The following is a 23,220-nucleotide window of genomic DNA, read 5'->3' on the forward strand; positions in this document are numbered from 1 at the left end:
TTTTGTGGCTGCATATTTTGATATTCCCCTTCATGTTAGACTTTTTCAAAATCCTTTCCCACTTCTCTCGCCTAACTTTCCTTTCCTGGCTGCCAGCAGCTCTCAGTCCTGCCCTGACACTGTCAGAGATGATCTGGGGATGGAGTTTGGGTATCAGGCCGACATTCCCAACCACTCATCTCAGATTTATTAACCCTTATGCAAGTCAATTAACGTAGTTCAGCCTCAAAACTGGGACAATGACATTTACATAACGATTGGAGGTGTTGGTAATCAGCCTGAATAATGAAAAGCATTTCCCTCTCTTTGTGTCAATGTGCAACCATTGGGAAATAATTTATTTGTCACATTCACATGCCACCATCTCCATCAGAATTTAGGCTTTGTGGTACCTTTTTTTACTTCTCGTGATCCCTCAGGAATTCTGAGTCATCAGAGGCTGTTTGAAATTAAGGTTGAGAGGTAAGAACTATGTTCCTCAACCTTGCTAGATGTTAATAGAGACAATTTGCTAATTGCTTCCTGCTCAGTGGAAATGCCTCCTGCTGGAAGGAGGTTTGGGGTGTAGGTGGAGGCTGAACAGAGCTTCTGTATCGTGCACATCTGTGCAAGTTGTCAAACAACAGCATTTTTTGTGAAAATACCTTTTTTTGTTATTTCTAGGAACTGAGAGCCCTAGTAGAAAAAAAAAAGGCAGAATGTTTTTAACCTCATTTCTCAACTTCCTGGCAACATTTCTCTTTGTTTTCTTCCCTGGGAGAAAGGAAGCACAACCTGGCTTAGAGTGCTGAGCTACAGTGCTCTGCTCGTGGTGTCGGGGAGGAGATGTTTAAAAGGGACCTAAAACTCTCCTGTTTCTCCTGCAGTCTGTGGAGGGAAGAGCTGTCACAGCCCAGGACACTCATCCCAACACCCAAGCAGAGCTCCCAAGGTCGCTGCTGAACTTGCCCAGCTCAGAGCTGCTGTTTTAACTGCAGCCCTTTTATAAATAGGACAGGCTCAGCTGCTTAGCAGTCTTTATCTCCACCAATTACCAGGGATAAGAGCTCCTCGTGCTGCAGAGTTCAGGCCTCTTACAAAATGTTGAGCAACTGCAGTGAAGTTGCTGCGCTGTGGGAAGAAAAGCCTGCCACTTGAAGGGTTTATTTTGGAGCAGGCAATGTAAATTGTTGTGGTTGTAGTGGGGATTCATCACTTTGACCCTGGTGAATTTGGAAAAGTCCACCCCAAGAGCTCCCCTGATCAGTGAGTGGTGGCTGGCAGAGCTTCTATGTCTGAGCATCTCTCCTGGGATGGTTTTTCACTTCAGCTTTCAGGGCAATGCTTTGACTCCCTAAAGCTGAATCCCTGCCTAGTGTCATGTTCTGGTGTCCCTTTACACTTTGAGAATCCCTTTCAAGACACTAAAGACATTTGAGGCTCTGAGATATCATTTAACCCCACAGGGCTGTATATTGTTGCCTTAATTCCTTGCACACTGGCCTCTGTAATGAAGGGCTAAAGAGAAATTTTGGTTCAAAGTCTTGTGCTTTCAAGAGTGGTGTAATATGGTCAGTGGTATTTTCCCGTATCTAGCAACTCCTTCCTCTTTTTCAAGTTTGTTTCAGCCTTTACTGACCATCAGCTATTTACAGCTCCCTGGTTCCCCCAAAAACAAATTGCTACATAAAGGAAAAAGAAGAAAAAAATCCCTAAATGCCACATTCTCATGTGGGGTGACTTGTTACTGTGTGGGTTTATCCTGGTGTGATTTATCCACCAGCTTTGTGCGTGAGTGTGGCCTCTTTAAAACAGAAGATACAATTTTGAAATTACAAAACCGAATAGGTTTGGTAACTGAAGAATTGTTTTCTTGCTGTCATCCATTCAGGGTCTTGATCCTACCTCTGCTGAAGTTGTGACAAAGCTCCTGGTGATTTTGAGGTACTGAAACCTTTTGGGTTTTTTTGGTTCAAGTACAGACTGGATTTTTTTTTTTTTTTTTTTTTTTTTTTTTTTTTTTTTTTTTTTTTTTGTATTTCATCACTTTATGTCTGTACTTGAGATGGAGTGATATCACAAAGTGGCGTGGGCTGTCAAACAGTTTTGTGTCAGAAAGGGATTTACCCGATGATGAAAGGCCTGATTAAGGTAAAAGTTCGTGACAGGTATTGTAAGATGTGAGCAGGGTGTGAGGGAGGCATGTGCCAACAGCCACACCCTTAGCAAAGGGCGTGGTGTGAGCTGCAGGGCAAAAAAGCAGAAGTGGGAGGAGGAGATGGTGCAGTCTGTGCCTGACCTGAGAGGGCACAGGGGAGGTGAGATGGCTGGGGATGTGGGATGGGGAGAGATGGGGTGGTTGGAGAGTGGGAGGTCGGGTGGGGAGAGGTGAAATGGCTGGAAGGATGGGATGGGATGATGGAAGTGGGATGGTGAGAGGTGAAATGGCTGGAGGGATGATGGAGGTGGGATGGTGAGAGGTGAAATGGCTGGAGGGATGAAATGGGATGATGGAGGTGGGATGGTGAGAGGTGAAATGGCTGGAGGGATGGGATGGTGGGAGATGTGGGACAGTGCAAGGTGAGGAGGTGGGATGTTTGGAGGGTGGGAGGTGGGATGGTGAGTGGTAAGGTAGTTGGAGGGGTGGGATGGTGGGAGATGGGATGTTTGGAGGGTTGAGATGGTTGGAAGTAGAAGTGTGGCATTGCTGCAGGGGTGGGATGGTAGGATGGCTGGGGAGGAGGGATGGCCAGAGGTGTGAGGAGAGTGTGGGGTGGTATGTGGGGGGGGTTGGGGGTGGGATGGTTTGGAGGGGTGAGATGGCTGGAATTTGGAGGCGTGGGCTGGTGTGAGGGGTGTGGGGTATCCTGACGGGTGTGAGGGATGTGGGGCAGTGGGAGGGGTGTGGGCCGGTGTGAGGGGTGAGATGGTGGGGGTGAGGGATGGCTGGAATTTGGAGGTGTCAGGGTGGTGTGAGGGGTGTGGGCTGGTGTGAGGGGTGTGGTGTGAGGGCTGGCTGGAGGGTGTGATGGTTCGGGCCGTGTGGGGCGCTGTGAGATGGCCGGAATTCGAAGCTGTGATGGTGTGAGGTGGAGTGAGGGCTGTGGGATGGCCGGAATTTGGAGTGTGATGGTGTGAGGTGGAGTGAGATGGTGTGAGGGGCGCGGGCTGCTCGGCCGCGTCCGACCCCCACATCCCTGACTTACACGTCTAACACAGCTCCAATCCAACTCAACACCGACCACTCAAGCCACCGCTACACCCCCACAACCCCCCCACCTCCCCTTCTCCGCACCAGCGGCTAATTAACCGCTAATTAGCGCTAATCACCCCGCGGGCCGGGGGAAGCGGGCTCCGCGCAGCCGCACCGGCCGCACCTGCGCGCCCGAGCCCGCGGCCGTAGCGCGCCTGCGCGGTGGGCGGCGGGGAGGGGACGATGGAGGCGCGCAGAGCCCGCCGGCCCCGCGCCCCTCACAGCGCCCGCCGCCGCCAGCGCCGCCAACACCGCCGCGGGGCTCGGCCCTGAGCCACGCCGTGAGTCGGGGCGCGGGGGAACCGCGCGGGGCAACACGCGGGACAGCGCGGCCGGGCAGGGCGGGCCTGAGGGAGGAGCGGTGCGGGGTGTTTGTGGTGCGCGCCTGTGTGTGTTTGTGGTGCGCGTCGCTCTGTGTCCCCCTCTCTGCCCGTCCCCAGTGCGTGTCCCTGTGTCCCCTGCCCTGTCCCCGCATTCCCACATCCCAGCTCCAGCATGGGGTCCCCGCGGGCAGCCCCGAGGCCGGGCAGCTCTCCCCGCAGGGATGGATAACGGGACAGCCCCTCTGAGGGTCCGGCCCTGGGTTTGGGCTCTTGGTGCCCCGTCCGTGTTGGGGTCCCGCAGAGGAAGGGTTAATTAATAGACTTGTTTTGCCTGGGCCGTGCACACGGGATGGTCAAACTGCCTTGTTTTTTTGGTGGAAAAATAGCATTTGAGTGTGTAATCAAAACCTAAAATTGTAACTGCTTGTCTCACTGCTGGGTTTTAATTAGGGTTTTGGTTTAGTGCAGGCACGCTGGGATATGAAGTTTTAAACTAAACCGAGCTTTGTCTGTCTGATGGGAGTTGTTCCTTCTCTTTTTGTGTGTGTGAGAGGGGGTTTAGTGCCTTCGGGATGGAGTCATAAGCATGTAACCTCTGCTGGAGTGCTTTATTCAGCAAAATACAACAAAAGAAAGCTCCGCAGAGCAGAGTGGTCAAGCACGCAGTGCTCTGTAGCAGTGGGACGGGAGGTTCAGTTTTGGATAGAACATTGTCCTCTTATGCCCCAAGATAAACTCGATAATAAAGTACAAAATTAATTTTGAATTACTGATGTAATTTCTAAGAAATCAGTACAAATTACCTCCTTGGAGGAGGTTTAAAGCATTTTGTAAGGATGGACCCTGCAGTAATCCTTTAACCAGGATGATTTAGGGCAGAGCATTTAACAGGGAAAGTTTGTTATGAAAGAGCAGCTTATAAGCATGATCGTTATAAAATAAAATTAAATCCCCTGGTGATTTGCAGCCTTGCAGTTCTTTTGGGGGGATGTCATGGGGTTGTATAAAGATGGTTTGGGGAAGTTCTGCTTCAGGGGAACATTCAGTGAGGTTAAAAATGGGAAAGTAAAATAAAACTGCAGTTGGATACGTGTGAGAGGTGATTCACCTGGTGCTGTGTCACCATCACAGATATTTATTGTTAGATGTTGACACTTTCTCAGTTGCCCTTCATTCTTTAGTGCTGGACGTTTAAATACTTGTTTTTCCCGTGCTGTTTTTATTTTGGACATGATTTAAAACAGAGCAGCCTTTTCATTAGTTTGTTACCATGTGCTTAAAAGTTTTTTGGATCCAATCCTGGAAGCTGTTCAGTGGCAGTTTTGTCTTATGTCAAGTCTGCTTATTCAATAAAGGTCTTGTGAGGGAATGTTAATTAAACAGTACATGGTGTAAGCTGTAGTTAAAACATCCTGAATTGGAAAGTATTACATGGAGGGAATATCAAGTTCTTAGGCTGTATTTAGTAGGTCTGTACACTTCTTACTTCCAGTTTTGTGCTAATCTGATTTTCTTTACTGTCAGCATCTGTCAGATGAACATTCTTCAAAGTCACATGGAAACACATCTCACTTATTACATAAATAATTGTTCTCTGCTCTGCCTTCCTTGCTCAACTAAGGGGCACAAAATTTATTTATCAGCTCAAATTGTCTAAAAATAAAGGTACAATTTGCTAATCTTAGCGGGACAAAATTGCAAGTCTGTTGCAATGGCTATTTCCCAAGCTGCGGTTACAGGTGTCACAGTGATGAGTAACCCCCAGATAAACATTGATACCTTTCAAGGGCAGGATGCTATAAATCATTAATGGCTGGCAGTAATTGCACCTCTTTGTAGTGGTGCTCTCCTCAGGTAAGCCCAAGCTACAGCAGGAGAAAAAAAAGCACTTTCTAATTTGATTAGATGGTGGTGCTGTCTAATTTAGTAATGAGACTAAAATTACAGGTGCATTTTGTTGATGGTTTCGTTCTCTGCAAGTTGGGGATATTATGGGGTTTGCCCTTCTCTAGGGACTTTCCCTCCAGCTGTCCTCATTTGTGTGATGACTTCCCAGAGCCCACAGTCCATTTGAATAGACATCACACCAATATTCAGTTCCTCTCTCTGCAGAATGAGGTGGGAGCTTCATCCAAAGCAACAAAACCGTTGGAAAAAAACATCTGCAAATTTTTACTGAACCAACTTTTCCTCCCCCTCCACGTGTTGGAATCAACTGACTTGAGGAATGTGCTGTTCCTCTGGGCTGCACTCACATGGATACTATTTGTTTATGGTTTAGTGTTTGTTCATACTCTGGAAGTTGGTTTCTATTTTTATTCTGATAAGGCTTCTTCTCTACTTTCTTCAAGTAACGATGAGAGCTTCCCCACAAGATCTCTAGAATTTCTGTGGTTATTACAAGTTTGGGTTTGGTTTTGATTTTGGGGTTTATTTTTTTTACTCCTGCAAAGCTCTTCTTTAACCACCTGTTTATCTTTCATTTGCGCTGGTTGTTCATGGAACTGAAATACTGCACATTTGTCCTTATTTTGTCCTGTTTGTTTTGGATCATCTCCCCAGTTTGTCAAAGATGAGTTATGGACTTAGGTATTGTCCTTCAGCTTGTTTTTGTCTCTTCTCAGCTTGATGTTAACCTCTTTTTTTTCCCAAAGCTGAGGTTTATAGAGGTTATTTCTGTTGCATTATCTGACAGGTTGTTTTTTTTTAATCTTAGAGTATTCTATTTCATCTCTTCAATATATGTATCACTTCATAGGAGACTTAATCATTTTTCCTGAGCCTTGGTTCCTTGGCACATATTTAAAGCATTTCTTTCTTTTCAATATCTAAAAGAAATTAATTTTATCTCTTACATAACTGAAGACACGAATCTGTGCTGCTGTTGAGGCAACTTTGTACCGAGCCTCTCCTCACTCTGGGAACACACTGGTCATTTTTAATTCCAGGAACTTCTGATTACCTTGAAGAACTTCCTAGATTCTTCAGAGAGGTCTTCATTAGTGTGGGTGAACTCTGTGTTTAGTGTAACACGCTCCTCTAGATTTTCTAGCAGGGACTTTAAAGCATTTTAATTGCTGATAAACAATTATAAAAACCACTGTGGAGGCCCTGGGAAAACTCCACCTTGGTCAGCAGTGCTGACCACGGAGCAGGAGCTGCAGAAAGCAGGGGAATGGCTCTAAGCACCAGCTCAGCTTGGCAGCAGTGCTTGTCTTCTGCACAATTCCAGGAGTTTCTTGATGTTAAGCACAACTCCAGTGATTTTTTTGATGTTCAGCATGTTATCTACTGAGAGAAGAGGGCTTGTGTTAGCAAAGCTTCCAGCCGAAGCCGTAATTGGAATTTAAAGCGAAGCTCCGTTACCTTTGCGGATACTGAGATTTTTGCCTCTCCCTCTCCACCGCAGGGATTGAATTTCTCTCTGGCTGAGGTTCCTTCAGCTCCAGCATGGAGATGAGTCGGGAGAAGCTGTGTGCCAGCAAGGCTGATGGGAGCTCAGACTCTGCCTACCACTGCTCGGCGTGTCACGGCGATGAGGAGTGGGGCAGCATGAGCCGGGGGCGAGCCAAGTCACGGAGTTTGTCGGCTTCACCAGCCCTTGGAAGCACCAAAGAATTCAGGTGAATGCTTTAAATTCTTCTCCTTCTTCCCCTTGTTGCTAAAATGTATGATGTTAACTAGATTTTATTTTTTTTTTTTTTTTAATATGGCCATGAGGGATTGTTAAAATGCGCCTCGGAAGGTTCGAAACGAAGGCGGGGAGTTGGAGGTGGGGTGTTGATTAAGAGCAGACTCAGAATCAAAGTTTCATGGCTTGTCTGCAGAGCTCAAAGTCTCCAAAAAATAATCAACCAACAGTAGGGACAATTCTTCAGATTTTTACAAAAGCTCAAGCCAGAGCTTTAGTGCTGTGTGTTAAAACCCCGTGTGTCAGGTTACACATGGAGCAGCAAAAAGTTGTGTTTGCAGACGGTTTCAGAGCAGCGAGAAACACCCATTCTTTATTTGGACCAAAGTTCTGATCTCATTGCAGGCTCCTGTCATGTGGACAGGGTGGGTAGAACTTTTGATTTGGTGATCTTTGGACCTGCTGTAAATATTGAACTGCGGGCAGGAGCAGCGCCGAGTCTTGATCTTGTGGGAGGCACAGCAGGACTTCACCTTCCCTGTGCTGTAACTGTCCCTAAAACATGGGCAGAGCCACGAGGAGGCTGCTCAGCAGATGGAATTTCTGTTCAGGGCTCCTGCTTTGCTGGTAGGAATGTTCTTGGGAGGCAAGAACCCATACGGGTGAGGCTGAGGAGCGCAGGGGGTGGATTTGTGGTGAAGGCAGGCAAACTAAAAACCTTGAAAAGTTAGGAAAATAACTGTGCTCGTAGTTCAGCGTATTTGATGCTTCTGGGAAGTGTTGTCTGAGGGCTGTGCTCTGTGGTAGCTCCAGTGATGTATGTATGGTCAAAATGTAAGATTTGATATTTAAATTGTGCTATAAAACTGGTAGTTTTCTCTTCTCTACTCAAACCTTTCAGTCAATCTGCATTAGAAGACCATGTGGTCTAAATTTTTGTGTATTATTTTCTAGCTAAACAGCTGCTTTTTCAGCCAGCAGGGCTCTGTCCCTTGTGGGTTTGAATCAGGGTAATTTCTGCTGAGATTTTCCTTCATTAGGATTATTGTTCTGCAGGCATTCACTGGCTGTCTTCACTCCAGAGCTAAATTGTCTCAAGGCATTTTGCAGGCTGTCAGGAAATGCTGCTCTCAGGCTTCCTCTGTGGTGCTCAGCTCCAGGTAGCTGCCCAGCTGCTGGGAACTGATAAGTAGATTTCCCTAAAAGATGAATAATTTCCAGGGCATTGCTGCTCATTCTTAGCAAAGACAGCCTGACCATGAAGAACTTGAAATTCTGTTTGTTCAAGCACTTTATTGAGGACTAATAAAACCAAGTGAAATCTCGGGGAAAAATTACACCAGTTATTAAATAGGGCTTGCAGAGGAAACTTTTTGAATGTTGTGAAGGTCAGATGTGGATATTTAATGCCTCAAATGGGAGCAGAATTTGTCCAATTACTGGGAGTGGCATCAACTAGTGACCTGTGTTGGGAGAAAGCAAAAATTACAGTTATCTGGGAGAAGCTGGAGTGAAGCAAGAAGTGGGAGGGGATGCTGCCAGGGTGTTATTTAACCATGCTAATGTAATTAGCCAAGGGTAATTGTTCACAAGCAGATAGAGACTTATCAACCCTTTACCCATATTGATACATTAATCTCTTGTTATGTCGGTTCTTGCTCATTTTTCTGTTTTAAATAAATAAGGTAAACTTTATAAAACATTTAGTAATGCTCTTATCTGGCTTGGTCAGTCATGCCTGGACTTACAGATGGAAAAGAAATTATTCTGGTTTTGTTATTGGAATTCAGTTCTTAGACTGGCATATTTTATTAGGCAAGGAACAAATAAGATGTTGCTGTTATTCCTTAATTATATGTTTAACCTGTGATCTGGTTTTGACTTTTATTAGATTTCTGAGGGTTTTTTAGCTCTGGGAGTGAGTCATCAGGCTGGTCTGAGCTACTTTGTAACACACAATAGAAGGCACCAGCAGTGATGATTGTTACAAGCAAGATGTGATTGAATTAAGCCCAGGAAAGAAATGTTTCCCCTTTCTTTATAATGGAATAATTCTAATAGCAGTCACATAATGCTTCAACAGTTCCAGCTTTGCTGGAGAAGTTTGGGAAGGAGGGGAGGCAGAAGAGTTCTGACTTTCTCCAGATAATCTCATCCTGGAGCCAGGAATACCCTGTGTCCTGGTGGATTCAATTTTGAGGATAAATGACACCTCAGAGCCCCTGTTTATGTCAAGACAAAGATTTTATTGGAGAAATAAATGGAGGGAAATAGCAATTTCTTTTCAGCCTGTTCAAAACTGCAGCCTGATCCTGGAGATAAAAATCTCCATCTGCCTTAGAGTTGAAGAATTTGTTTGATTAATTTATTAAGGCTGTTTAGATGACCAAGACACACATCACTGTGACTTGACCATGCCAAAAACATCTGAAGGTGTTGAAGAGCTCCTTGTAAATGTTTGGGAAGCCCAATATCTGCACATCACTGCCCTCAGTGAGGGGAAGAGCCCTCACTGAGCTGTTTTAGCTGTATTTATACCAGGTTCAGTCATCCTAAATAACCTGCATTTAGATAAGATGTAGCTTTGAGAAACGCAGAATAAAAGTGTTGTTCTTGTGCCTGCAGCAATGAAACTGGTGTCACTTAGGAACTGCTGCAGCCACTGGAAATGTGAGAGCTAATCTGTACAATTACCCTGCCTGGGAAGCACTCATGTGGGTTTAAGAAATGCACTTTGCCCCGTGTTGCTTTTGTGCAGCTGGTTCCAAGGAGGGTTTGATGTTTGAGCAGCCAGACAGACCCAGTTTGTCACCACATCTCTCTTACTCACTGATTATTTTCTGTGCCCTCAGGAGAACACGTTCCTTGCATGGACCATGCCCAGTGACCACGTTTGGACCAAAGGCCTGCATGCTGCAGAATCCTAAAACGATTATGTGAGTATTCATCTCTCCTTCTGTGGGCAAGAAAACCACTTTTCTTTCCCACTGATCCCACTTTTTTCACCCCCTAATCAGCCCTGTTTTTATTTTAGCTGATATTTAGAGGTTTTCGTGTTGATTGCCATCCTGAGGTTAGCTTTGCCAAGTTGGCATGGTCTGCAATCCATAGTTTGGTGTCTAAAATGGCAACTCTCATATTTCCAAGTCAATAAAAATTCTGGGCACCACAAGAGGAGGAAGAGGAACTGTTCTGTGTGAAATCTGAGGGAAGCCTTCTCCCTCCCTCCCTTGGTGATGATGTTTGAATTTGTACTTTGAATTTTTCTGTTTGATCTCTGGCACTTTCAGTTAAAGCAAGTTTGCTTTTAGACTGTTGATAAATATGGAAATAAGGGCAGGTTTCTGCTTAGTGGGCAAATAAACATTTTAATTTTGGAGGTTGGGTGACATAAATTGTTGCTTTCTACACCAATTGTTATATACTTAATAAATGGGGTCTTGACTTGGCCAGGTGAGGAATTTCAGGGTTTAACCAAGGTAGTGGTCCCTATTTTTGGGGGGCCCTGGCACAGAGAAGCTGTGACTGCCCCACTTAGAATTCTTCAAGGTTGGATGGAGATTGGATGGCTTGGAGCCACCTGAGATGGTGAAAGATGGGACTGGATGGGCTTTTAAGACCCTCCAACCCAAACCATTCCGGCATTTTTACCCCTTTAAAAAAAGTTGTATTTAATTACCCTCCCAGTTAAATATAAGATATTGCAGTCAATATTTATTTGCACAAACATCCACCTCTGTAGACCGTAACCTTCGTGTTGATATCCAACCCTTTCCTGGAAAATTGTAACCCACATCCCTCCCTTTTGCAGCTCAGAGCTTCCTCATTCTCCCCCGGTGCTGTAAAGAGCCCTGGGGTGATGCAGGGCAGCTGAAAGCCAGCCCAGTTTGTGTTTACCCACCTGACCTGGGCAATTGCTCCTCCCAGGGGCTGGTCAGGGACAAGGATATAAGGACAGGGATGAGATTGTGCCAGGGAAAAGCTTGGGTAGGCAAGGCTGGGAGCAGAGCTGCCCCCAGGCTGCTGAAGGCAAGGGCTCTTTGAAAAGCAAATTGTAAATTGCTTGTGCTGCACACGAGGTTTTGTGGGTTTTAAAAACAGGCAAAACCTTGTTGGTGTTTTTTTCCCCTCTGCAGTGGGTTATTTTGTTAAACTCTCCTCACTGGAGGGATTATTTTTAACAGAAAATCACTATAATTTATATTCAGGCTTAAGTTAGGGAAGGTTGGGTGTCTCTTTCAATACAACCAGCAGCTCTAGAACTTGGAAACCTGCTTTTTGATGAGCAGATGAATTGAATGAATACTCAGTGAAAACAGGATCAGAGGCTTGTGCTCTTGAGAGAAAGGGAAAATCAAATACCTGTTTGTTTTTCTTGAAATGGGATTTTCTTTATGAAACTTTGCCTCGAAGATCTGGAATACAAGTTTTACACAGGATTTTTTTGTAAAGCCTCACAGCTTTTTATCGGAACCGATTGAAATCTTCAACAGAAGAAAAATGCATTTTTCAGGGAAAAATGTATTCTTCTGAGGTTGCAGTTCTTAATAAGTGATAAAAGCCTCAGCCTTTTATTTTATTTGGAGCTGTTGCGTTTGCCTGAACCCTGGAAAGAAACATGAAGATCTTAAAGCAAGTTATGAATAACTTTTCTTTCAGTAGAACTGCATGGAATGGGTGAGTACAGCTGAAACAGGCAGACTGGCTTTTGTTTGAATGAAGTTGGTGCTAGTTCTGGGTTTATTCAGTGCTGCAACCTCTAGTTCTTGTCAGCATTATTGATATTAGAGCCCTGCATTAACCTTTGGTTTCTGCTGTGTTTGTATCTCAAATGCGAGCACTGAAATAAAATGAATTTTAAATTTACGTTAAGCTGTTTGACTTAGAGTATTGGATGGGGAAAAAAATTTATGCTGTGACTTTTTCAGATCCTCTTAATTGAATGTTTCTGCTTTTGAGTCAGTACTAAGGAGCAAGGCAGCACTGTGGTCTCAGACAGTTGAGGAACTTTGATCTGAGAGTTTTTGTGGTGCTTCTATTCAGGTCCCTGTTGGCACAGGTCATTCACAGGGCAGCAGGGACCAGAATTATTAATTCTGTGTTACCACCTGCATGTAGTAAAGCTGAGAAACATCACTGCAATGTGAATTATTGTCTTTCCCTCAGAAACATCACTGCAATGTGAATTATTGTCTTTCCCTCAGAAACATCACTGCAATGTGAATTATTGTCTTTCCCTCAGAAGCATCACTGCAGTGTGAATTATTGCCTTTATCTGCCTGCTGTGTAGGGCTGTGTGTTCTCCATACTGCAGAATGTATTTTTACCAGGTCAGGAAGGTGTCAGACCAAAATGTGGTGATGTTTGGGGTGTTTTTTTGTCCCCCAGGCACATTCAGGATCCAGCAAGCCAGCGGTTGACATGGAACAAACCTCCCAAGAGTGTCCTTGTAATTAAGAAGATCCGTGATGCCAGTCTGCTGCAGCCCTTCAAAGAGCTCTGTATGTACCTCACCGAGGTGAGAAAATACAAATTACACCTCAGCTCTCTCCAGCTGCTCATTCTGTGCAGAATTTGTGCAAACAAATCTTTATACCGGCTGCCACTGGGTGTACTAGAATTTGTGCAGAAATTAAGATCCAGCATGAAGCTTAAAAATAAAACTATTAAAGTAAAAACTTCCATTCCATTTGCAGTTCTAAATTACAGGAATGGGATATAAAAAGCTTAAACTTCCAAGCCTTGAGAGAAAACAGAATGTTGCTCTATCATGTAATCTATAAGCCAAGCTTTAATTTCTTAAATGGTCTGTGCAAGCTGCAAAATTCTCATTATGATCAGACCACACATTAAAACCACCCAGCAGATGCAGAACACTACTGTAAATATTATTTTCATGTCTTAAATTAATGGAAATTATGGAGACAGTCAAGTGTGTTGTTAGGTCCCTCACAAACTTAATTTTCTCTCTCTTCAGGAGAACAACATGATAGTGTATGTAGAAAAAAAAGTATTGGAAGACCCTGCTATAGCTAATGATGAGAATTTTGGACCAGTGAAGAAGAAATTTTGCACCTTCAGAGAAGGTATGGAAATGATTCCTTGAAAGGACAGTTGGAGTGTATTTTTTTTTTTGTCTTGATGTTTTCTTAGTCATTGGGGCAGTTTGTAACACTCCTGTGTCTTTTGCAGACAGTTGTTGTTGCATCCTAGTTCTGCTTTTTTATGTATTTGTGAGGGAATGTTTGCTTGCTGCGTGCTGAAAATTTGTAAATTTTTTTCCTGTTTTTTGTTAGGAAATTAAGATTTGAATTCAATTGCATCCACAAACTTTTTATTTCAATATTGCTCCTAGACTATGATGATATCTCCAATCAGATAGACTTTATCATATGCCTGGGAGGAGATGGGACCTTACTTTATGCTTCTTCACTTTTCCAGGTTGGTTTTGATGGGAAATAGAGCCATAAACCTTTTCTTTTGGAAGTATTTAAAAGTGCTTTCCCCCCCTTTTGTTGCTGAGTTCAGCATTTGTCTTTTGTTCTTCATTCCCTCTTTTTTACCTTGTGAAAAAAATGTCAAATGTGTTGTTTTTTTGTTAAGCATAGTTGAAGTTTCATCAATAGTCACAATATTTACAGGCAAATAGTTGAAGTATGGATTGCTTTGACTGAGTAGCTTTAAAACTCTTTTCTTTATTGATAGGGTAGTGTACCTCCAGTTATGGCTTTTCATCTGGGATCCCTTGGATTTCTTACTCCATTTAATTTTGAGAATTTTCAGTCCCAAGTCACTCAGGTTATAGAAGGTAAATTTAAGGGGACAAGGTGTGGTGTTTGTTTGTTACTTTTTCTTAATCAATTTTTTTAGGTTGGCCCTTAAGGTTTGAAACTTGAGAAATGTATCTGAAATTAAGAGAAATCTTAAATTAAGAGAAATGTATCTTAAATTAACAGAAGCTTTGCATTGCATTGATCCATCCAGTGCTGCTCTCTGTACTGCTCTGTAAAGGGAAAGGGCTAAGAAATAACTTTATGGAGTAAATAAGTGTAAGATAACGTGGAATTTATGTTAAATGGTAGCTAAGCATAGAAAAAAAGTGCAGTGTTTAAATACTGAGAAGTCAGGCAGATAAAATATTTGAGGAAATAAATTCTTTATTTCTTTAACATGAGGTTGAGTTGCATGCAAAGTAGATTCCTGAAAAGATGTATAGAACTCTCACTAGAATGTTACCTTTTAATACATGTTTCTAATGCTTTAGTTTTCTTTAAGCTTAGCTTTTCTCTTACTAAAGATCACGTGAGCCCAAAAGTGTTTTCACATTTTAATCATGTCTGTATAAAATTTAAATTTGCTTTTTGCATAATGAGAAAAGTGGGAAGGAACTGGCTTGAAACTTGACTTTGATTTTTGCTCGTTGCTACTAAAAATCAGTTTTGAGCTTCGGCCAAGTGTAGCCAATTATGTTGTGAATGAAACTGGGAATGGTGAAAGCTCAGGAATAGATGGATGGCATTTCAGAGTGTGTTAGTCATTGCTGGGGTTATTTCCTGTGCCAACATTCTCATTTTTGGTGTGTTTTCCCCGTGTCTCCCCTGCAGGCAATGCAGCTCTCGTTCTCAGGAGCAGGCTCAAGGTGAAGGTGGTGAAGGAGCACAGGGAGAAAACCACGGTGCAGAACGGGATAGAGGAAAATGGAGTCGTGTCTGCAAACCTGGAGAAAGAAGTGGGCAAGCAAATTATGCAATATCAGGTCAGAGGGCGAAAAACAAGCTAAAAGAACCAATCTGTTTTTGCAATTTGTTTCATTAAAACTCTCCCCCAGCAGTGTGGGGCTGGTTCTTGCTGCTCCAACTCAGAATGTGCTCTAAATGCTGAGGGAATGCTGCACACATTTCTTTTGTGAGTCAGAAGTGCTAATCTCATCTTTTGCTCTAGAAATAATTTCACTGAATTGTTTAGGCTGGAAGATATCTCCAAGCTTGAGTCCAACCTTTCTTCTATTTTGAAAACAAAGCAGTAGTTCTAAAGTCAGACACACCAAACATTTTTTACAAATGAGAAGAAAAACCCTTCATGTTGTTAGTGTCCAGCTCTTGGGACTAATTCTTAACATCTCAAAACTTCAGCTGGCACTCAATAGGACAAAAGTGTAAAGAGACTTTAATTTGTAATTACTAAATCAGCACAAATTTTTAGGAGGTCTAGAAACCGTGTTCTGTTCTTGACATTTATTTCATTGCCAAGGCAGCAGCAGCAGGCTGGGGTAACGTTTGATGTCATGGCAGGTCCTCAATGAAGTTGTGGTGGATCGTGGCCCTTCCTCCTACCTGTCCAACGTGGATGTGTTTCTGAATGGGCACCTGATAACCACAGTGCAAGGAGATGGTGAGTGCTGCTGGAGCTGCCCTGGGCTTTCCTGGAGGATTTTCTCTCATGGAAACAGAGCTCCAGTTCACTGCTGACAGCAAACATGAGTGTGCAAAGAAATGGGTGTGTTCGTTCCCACAGTGAAGCTTTAGGTGCTGAAAGATTTTGTTTATGGGCATGCAAGGGCAAGTAGCTCTTTTTTTGGGTATTATATTTCAGGCTAAAGGTAAGAAATAGCTCAGAAAAGATTGGCCTGGATATCTGGGATTTGCTGAAGGCAAACAATCTCCACTCGTGAACGACAGGAGTTAATCTTTAAAGCTCTTACCCTTAAAGAAAAAAAATGAAAGTCACTATTACAAAACTGTGTAACCTGAGTTTGTGCAACTTCTGAAACCACGTGGCAGGGTCAGGGGGGAATTTCTCCCTTTGTGTATGTTGGGCTGCAGTCGAGCTGTGAAATCAAATGGGAGATGTTCACTTTGCTAGCATGGGATGTGTTAGTGTCCCCCAGAGTCATCCCTGGTTCAGAGCTGCTGGCCCTGTCCTGTTTGCTGTCCCCAGGGGTGAGGGTGGGACATGTTGGTGTCCCCCAGAGCAATCCCTGGTTTTTAGAGCTTCTGGCACTGCCCTGTTTGTGTCCCCAGGGGTGAGGGTGGGATGTGTTGGTGTCACCCAGAGCAGTCCCTGGTTTAGTGCTGATGTCCCTGTCCTGTTTGCTCTCCCCAGGGGTGAGGATGGGATGTGTTGGTGCTGATGTCCCTGTCCTGTGTGCTGTCCCCAGGGGTGAGGATAAGGGTGGGATTTGGTTCTGATGTCCCTGTCCTGTATGCTGTCCCCAGGGGTGAGGATGGGATGTTTTGGTGTCCCCCAGAGCAATCCCTGGTTCAGTGCTGATGTCCCTGTGCTGTGTGCTGTCCCCAGGGGTGAGGATGAGGGTGGGATATGGTGCTGATGTCCCTGCCCTGTTTGCTGTCCCCAGGGGTGAGGATGAGGGTGGGATATGGTGCTGATGTCCCTGCCCTGTCCCCAGGGGTGAGGATGAGGGTGGGATGTGGTGCTGATGGCCCTGTCCTGTGTGCTGTCCCCAGGGGTGAGGGTGGGATGTTTTGGTGTCCCCCAGAGCAATCCCTGGGCAGTGCTGTCCCCAGGGGTGAGGATGAGGGTGGGATGTGGTGCTGATGTCCCTGTGCTGTGTGCTGTCCCCAGGGGTGATCGTGTCCACGCCGACCGGCAGCACCGCGTACGCCGCCGCGGCCGGAGCCTCCATGATCCACCCCAACGTCCCTGCCATCATGATCACCCCCATCTGCCCCCACTCCCTGTCCTTCAGACCCATCGTGGTTCCTGCTGGAGTGGAACTCAAGGTTGGCTTCTGTAATTTTATTTCTCCTCCTGGATTAAAAATTTCTGGGGTGGGAAGTGTTGTGTGGCTCCTGTTTTCTCTCACTTGGAGCAGGGTCAGACCAAGTCTGGCTCAAGATTGTGGCTTACTTTAGAAGAATTTACCCACCAGTGGGTTACTTTGCACTTTTCCAACTGGATTGTAGCTCTGTAACATTCTACAAAATGGGAATTTCCTACATTTGCATTCTGCAAAATGTTCCATAATCTTGGCTAAAGTGCCTGTAAATGATCAGTGCTGAAGGGAATCAAAATTCTTCTGTCATACAGAAATATTGCAGGTCTTAAGGATAAACTGGTAGCATTATCTGCCTCTCAGTATTTAGCTTTTGTTAATGTTGTCTTGCAGAAAAAAGACATTTAATAGCTGAATATAAAATAGACTTGGTTAAATGGGTATTTCAAACAAATACTCTTGTGCAAGGAAGAACTCCTTTCTGCTTTTGTCTCTGTTACCAACCTGTTTAAGTGGGAAGGGAGCTGATTTGGAAGGGCTCCTGGGGATGTTAGAGGATTAGCATTGAGAAATGAGTTCTGGACTTTTTGTTCCTGTTTTACCACATAAATTCAATGTTTATTCATGGCACTGCTCTCAGCCTACACTTTCATGTCAGTGGATGTTACTGGCCAGTGGATAATTCTTTTAATAGGAATGTATGTTAAAGAGGAGCCAAACTTCCTAAATTTGGCTGCTTTGGATTCATTATGTATTAAAATCTATGTGTTTTTCTAGATTACCTTCATTATTTTTCTTGAAAGTAAAGCTAAGTCAACTCCTGTGATTGAATTAAAGTTACAGAAACTGAACAGGCTGGAACTGGAAGGACTGTGTGGGTTATGACCTTGTACTTACAAAAAGGAAATTTAGTGCATATAGAAAACCACATGTTTATAAACAAAAAATTAAGATTTGGAGCTTGAGTGGTGTTACTGCACTTGCTGCCTTGGACAGCTGAGGAATTCCAGTGCAACTGTGGAGTTCCAAAGACTCAGCTCTGCACTCTGAGGGAGGATGGAGGAGGTGTTTGTTCCATGCTCTTGAATTTTGGACCTGAAGTTGAGCTGGTTGCTGTTTTTCAGATTATGCTCTCCCCAGATGCCAGGAACACGGCGTGGGTTTCGTTTGATGGAAGGAAGAGGCAGGAAATATGCCACGGAGACAGGTCAAACCTTTTTTCTGATTGTATTATCTCTAAGTATAGAAAATCCTGATTCATGCAGCTCCCTCGTTCTCTAACATCTGCCAAAAGGGTTTTTGGCAGTGAAGGGAGAAGCTTTTATAAACCCTAACACCTTCTAGAGCACAAACTGCACTAAAAGGATTTAATTTCTAACTTGAGTTCTTTAGATCTTCCCATGAAAGCAAGTGAAATGCTCAGACTCTGTAAACATTGCATGCTTGGCAAGGAAGATGGGCATATCTTTAGAAGACTCTGTAAATTTTAACTTCAAGATAAATCTTAGGAATTTTGAAAGATAAAAACCAAGAGGAGCTGCCTGTGAGCATAGGTGCTGGGAAACTCCACCTGGATTAAACTGGGTTAACTGGGAGTGGTTGTGGTCACTTGCTCTGGCCTTGAGTGAGCAGAAAGGTGTGAAGTCCCTCAGTTTTGTGTTGTGGAGGTGATGAAAGGCAGCTCTGGGGAGGAGATTGGCAGATTTGTTATTCAAGATGTCCTTTTTTCCTCTTGGCCCACACAAGTTGCCATGAAGGAAAATGTACAGCTGGTGCAACCCTCCATCCTGAACAGGTTTTATTTCCTCTGAGCTTGGATCATCTAAAAAGGAGTTCAGGAGCCCAGTAAAGATTCAAGCACAAGGTTTGGCCCTTGGTTACACTCTTAACCAACAAGCCCAAGGATTCCAAACTTGAAACCAAAAGGCTGAGGTGGTGCCTTGGGTTTCTTTTGTCCCTGTGTGGGTGATGCCAGAGGCTGCAGGATGCCATGGAGGGCTTCACAAACATGTCACACAAAGTGTCCCCAGAGCTCTGCTCGTTACTCAAAGCCCATCTGAGTCCAGCTTTAGCTGTGCTCACTGCTCATGGAAAGCTGATGGAAATCAGGGGCTGTGCAGGGTGGGGACAGGCTGGGGTTTGTTCAGGCTGTCACTGGCCCTGCCTGACTGCTCTGTGCTGTTGCAGTATCAGCATCACTACCTCTTGCTACCCCCTCCCCTCCATCTGCTTCCGGGACCCCGTGAGCGACTGGTTCGAGAGCTTGGCCGAGTGCCTGCACTGGAACGTCCGCAAGAAGCAGAACAACTTCGCCGTGGAGGAGGAGGAATTCTGAGTGTCCACCCCCAGCAGGGCAATGTGGAAGAATCTCCCTCCTCTCTGCTTGGATTTCAGAGCTCTCTGTGCAGGCACTGCCTGGTGGTCATGGTTTATATCCCTCAGATGATGTGGTTGGGAAGGGTTGTGCTCCTTCCCCTCCACCAAGAGTGGGAGTGGAAGTGATGGTTCTGATCCAGTGTGAATTTCCTTCCCAAATGAGCGGTCTGAGAGTGGATTTTCTTCCTGACTGCTGTCAAAAAAACCACATCTGCAGATTTGATTGTAACCTCTGACTTACCAGTTCCATGGTAGGCTGAATGTAGCTATGCCAGGGAAAAGTGGCAGCAGAAAAGTGGCATTAAAATCTCTTTTGTTTGATAGGTTTGTAACTCCATTTAACACTACTAGGAACAGAAAGGCTCTGAGAAGTTTTCTTTTAAAAAAAAAGCTCCTCTTTGTTAACTTAAATATCCCTTACCCAGAAAATACTTTCTTACTTACAAGTGTGACAACACTGAAGAAACACCCACAGAGGATGTTTTTTATTAATAGATGGAATTAGTAATAAAAAGTATATATTTTTTATATATACATTTCTCTCTCTCGTGCCCATTTGAGCAGTGGTTGACCCTTGGCTGTCAGCACTGTGGAAATACCCACAAACAGCAGGGATGAGCATTAATTATTACAGGTTTCTCTGGGTTTGTAGCTGAGCTAATTCACAGCTCTGCACTTCCTCTTGGTGGGAATCATCCATGTGTTGGTTTTTCTTATTATTTTTGTTTGATTCCCTGGGATAAGTGGTAGCATTAGAGACTATCATGTTTAAAAAATAATAATAATAATAATTCTCCAAGTGTTCAAGAAGAATCTGGACTTCAATTGCTACTGAATTCTAGTCCCACTGTTGTCCTGAAGAAAATATCCTGTTCTAGATTCTGAATGCCCTCAACTTCCATGGATACCTTCCAACTCTTGGTGCTGAGTAATCCAGGATGGGATTCTGCATTGGTGGGCTGGAGAAATGAGAGGACACATTCCCAGTGGAGTAGCAACTGTGCCTTCAGCACACTCAAGATACTCTAAGTCTCACATTTACGTTTTTTTTAAGATGCTTTCAAACATTTCTAACTTCTCTCTGTACATATTTTATTGTATGTGCTTTTATGAAAGAACAAAAAACAAAAAAACCCAACAGAAGAACTGGTTGGGGGAGAAAAAAAAAGGGTTTGTACTGTACTTTAACTGCAAAATAGCAAACCCAAGGATAATGTTTACATTTATGTTCTCTGTGGTGCAGTCTCTTGATCATCTTATCCAAACTTCAGCATTTTCAAGTCTTGCTGCATCGCTCACTGAAGGAAGGGACAGGAGCTGTTAAATGCCTGTGGCAGAATCTTGCCAAGGAGTGAATTCACTGACCGAGGTGGGATTTCCTTGGGGAAAGGAGTGAGAATAATTCTCTGCTGAACTTGTTTCATGATTGTCTTACGTTATTTCTGTGGTCCAAAGTGGAAGTGGGAAATGGGTTCATTTCCAAACTCTGCCTGACCTGTTGTCCTCTGGTGGTTTCAATAATGTCTCATCCCTTTTGGATGCTGCCCTGGGCTGAGTTGATGAAATGCAGGTGAGAGCACTTTTCCAGAAAAGAGAAGCAACCTCTTGGGTAACGATTTGAATCACAATGAAAGCGTGTTCGTATAAAATAACACTTGGCTTGTACATTTTGTAAAATAGAATATTGGTTTGATTTGGTCAAAACCAGATGGATTTTGGGATATCTTGGAGAATATCCAGAGAGCTTTTGGGATTTCTCTTTCACTTGAATCTGCAGTAATTGTTTTATCACTGTTTTGAAGCTGCTTTTACGGGTTTCCTGTGTGGAGTACTCAGTTATTTGATAACTGGCTACTTTTTGGAACTAGAGAAGTGTCAGGCTTTTTGCTTTGAAACTATTTTATTTAAACATGCAATAATTGAGAGAAGGAACAGGGTATGGTGTCTAGAGAAGGGTGTGGATGAGTGGAGAAAGAGCAGTTCTAGGCACACTGGGGAGTGGAAAATCATTTTGCAAAGGTGAAATGATTTATGAGCCTTATCTAGTATTTTTTTAAAGATAAAACTATATTCAGCACTTTTTATTTATGCTTTTTATAATAGTAAAGCTATTCTTGACTAAATTGCCGAACTTTTAATTTTCAGAGTGCACAGGTAATTAAATCTGTAATCAAAGTGTACTGAACTACTTTAGGTCTACGTTAGGGGTTGGTTTGAAATTTCTTCTTTCAATTTATCACCTCCTGCAGTTGCATTGCTGGCTCTGAGGCTGCTGCAGCTTTGTTTGTACGGAATTGCTGCTGAGGAAAAAAAGGCATTTTCTGGGTGGCTGCTGAGCCCAGGCAGAGCTGCAGCCCTGGCTCAGGCACTCAGTGACTTCAGTCCTGGCTTTTCCTCCAAAAGCTGCCTTGATTCTCCCTGGCCCAGCTGCTTTCACAGCCTGGGCTGTGTTAATACATCACAAAGTTTATCTGAGTGTACAAAGTCCCTTTTCAAGGCTTTTAATCTGCAAACTGCAGGAGAGTGAGGCTGGAGCAGCCCTGGAGTTCTGCAATTGAACTGCTCCAGGAGTGGGGGAGCTGAACCAGAAAAAAGCTGAAGTGCACCTCACTTTATTGGCAATAAAACCTCATTTTGCTGATGTAGCTTATTCAGAATAACTTGGTCAAACTGTGCTAAAAAACAGGGGTTTGCTGATTAAGAGTTTTTAATAAAAGGGTTTGTAAGTCACTGGCACCTACAAATCCTTTCATTTACAAAGGGCCAAAATGGAAGCTGGGAAATTAATTTGTTTTTTTAAAAAAAGAAAAAAAGTTATCCTCTGGTAGAAATTGGAGAAGTTGTTACCAACTGTAGTAAAGAATAAAGCAGTGTACTGAATTTTTAAAAGATGAAAAATCCTGTTACATATTGTTAACGCATTGAAAACTTGGTTTTAAATATTGTTGAGAAACAAAATATTTTTCAATCCTTTCAATAAAACTTTTTTGTAAAGTTGGATTGGTCGATTTGCCCTTTGACTGGGGAGAATATAAAATTGGGAATTCCCAATCAGTTGCTTGGAATTGTGTGGGGTTTGACACTTCTTGTGGGACAGTGGCTTCTGTTTTCTGGGAATACCCCCAAGGCTTCTTTGAATGTCTGATACCAGGTTTTCCTCAAAAGTCTCAAAATAATTGCTGTGCAAGTTGAAACAAATCTTGTGTACAGCCAGCTGGGCCACATTTAATATGTTTTTAATGGCCTAGTAATAGAACTCGGAGGAAAGAAATAAATAAGCTAGTCAAATAATCTGATAATTTAATATCCATTAAATTTAGGATTAAAAATTGAGTTTAAACACCTGTGGCACATTCTGATGAAGTTCTAGACATTTCTCCCATGGAACTTGACATTAATGCTGATGCTTAAGAGTCTTTTGATTTCACAATTAATCTGTAACTCATTCCAACAGTTGAGAGAGATGTGAGGAGATGCCTTTTGCAGGTAAAGGAGCTGTTTTAAATAGGGTTTTTGTTTGACAAGGCACCTTGGAAAGGGTTTTCCATCTTTCCGTGCCTGGCTGGTGACAAACTCTTTGCTGTCCATGGCCAGAGCACTTTCTGTGACAGTGGCACTGTGACCTGGCCATAAAACACTTCCTTCACCTCACTCTGCCCCAGCACAGCAAGAGCAGAGCTCTGGTGCCTGGGCTGGGCTGAGGGAAGGACTGAAAACCTTTCATTGTCTTGTTTAAATGTTTCATTCTTCCAGCAACAATCCCTGGTGCCACTGGGAGTTGTGGGATGAAGTCACAGAGGCAGCTGCTGCTCTGTCAGCCTCTGCAGTCTGACCACAAGCCATTAACCTCTTCATGCCTCTCTTCAGCTACAGATAAAGTAGATTGGATTCAGGTTTAGGAGATCAAGATGAGAAAAATATGTAT

At 43.7% G+C, this 23,220-nt stretch overlaps 1 protein-coding gene across 4 annotated transcripts; it reads left to right on the forward strand.

The window, feature by feature from the left end:
* The first annotated feature begins 1,732 nt into the window (after positions 1–1,732).
* NADK (NAD kinase) lies at positions 1,733–22,301 on the forward strand. Of its 4 annotated transcripts, none has more exons than XM_083876734.1 (12): positions 1,733–1,923; positions 6,965–7,178; positions 10,039–10,122; positions 12,575–12,704; positions 13,164–13,272; positions 13,542–13,627; positions 13,892–13,994; positions 14,791–14,942; positions 15,478–15,577; positions 16,769–16,926; positions 18,044–18,126; positions 19,107–22,301. In XM_083876734.1, exons 2-12 carry the CDS (start codon positions 7,006–7,008, stop codon positions 19,252–19,254), a joined length of 1,326 nt encoding a protein of 441 aa, XP_083732860.1. In that variant the 5' UTR covers positions 1,733–1,923; positions 6,965–7,005; the 3' UTR covers positions 19,255–22,301. The 4 variants fall into 4 exon arrangements, with proteins under 4 accessions (XP_083732860.1, XP_083732861.1, XP_083732863.1 ...); XM_083876735.1 differs by lacking the exon at positions 1,733–1,923 and adding an exon at positions 3,464–3,513; XM_083876737.1 differs by lacking the exons at positions 1,733–1,923; positions 6,965–7,178 and adding an exon at positions 7,654–7,813.
* The last annotated feature ends 919 nt before the right edge of the window (positions 22,302–23,220 follow it).

The sequence above is a fragment of the Zosterops lateralis genome, assembly GCF_965231275.1.
Source record: "Zosterops lateralis genome assembly, chromosome: 22".
Lineage (NCBI taxonomy): Eukaryota > Metazoa > Chordata > Aves > Passeriformes > Zosteropidae > Zosterops > Zosterops lateralis.

Excerpts from the sequence above, each read along its gene's own strand:
- NADK (XM_083876734.1), top strand. The coding sequence starts at position 7,006 with ATGGAGATGAGTCGGGAGAAGCTGTGTGCCAGCAAGGCTGATGGGAGC. Across the intron at positions 13,273-13,541 it reads ATTTTGCACCTTCAGAGAAG|ACTATGATGATATCTCCAAT; the intron begins GTATGGAAATGA and ends TATTGCTCCTAG. Across the intron at positions 18,127-19,106 it reads GAAATATGCCACGGAGACAG|TATCAGCATCACTACCTCTT; the intron begins GTCAAACCTTTT and ends GTGCTGTTGCAG.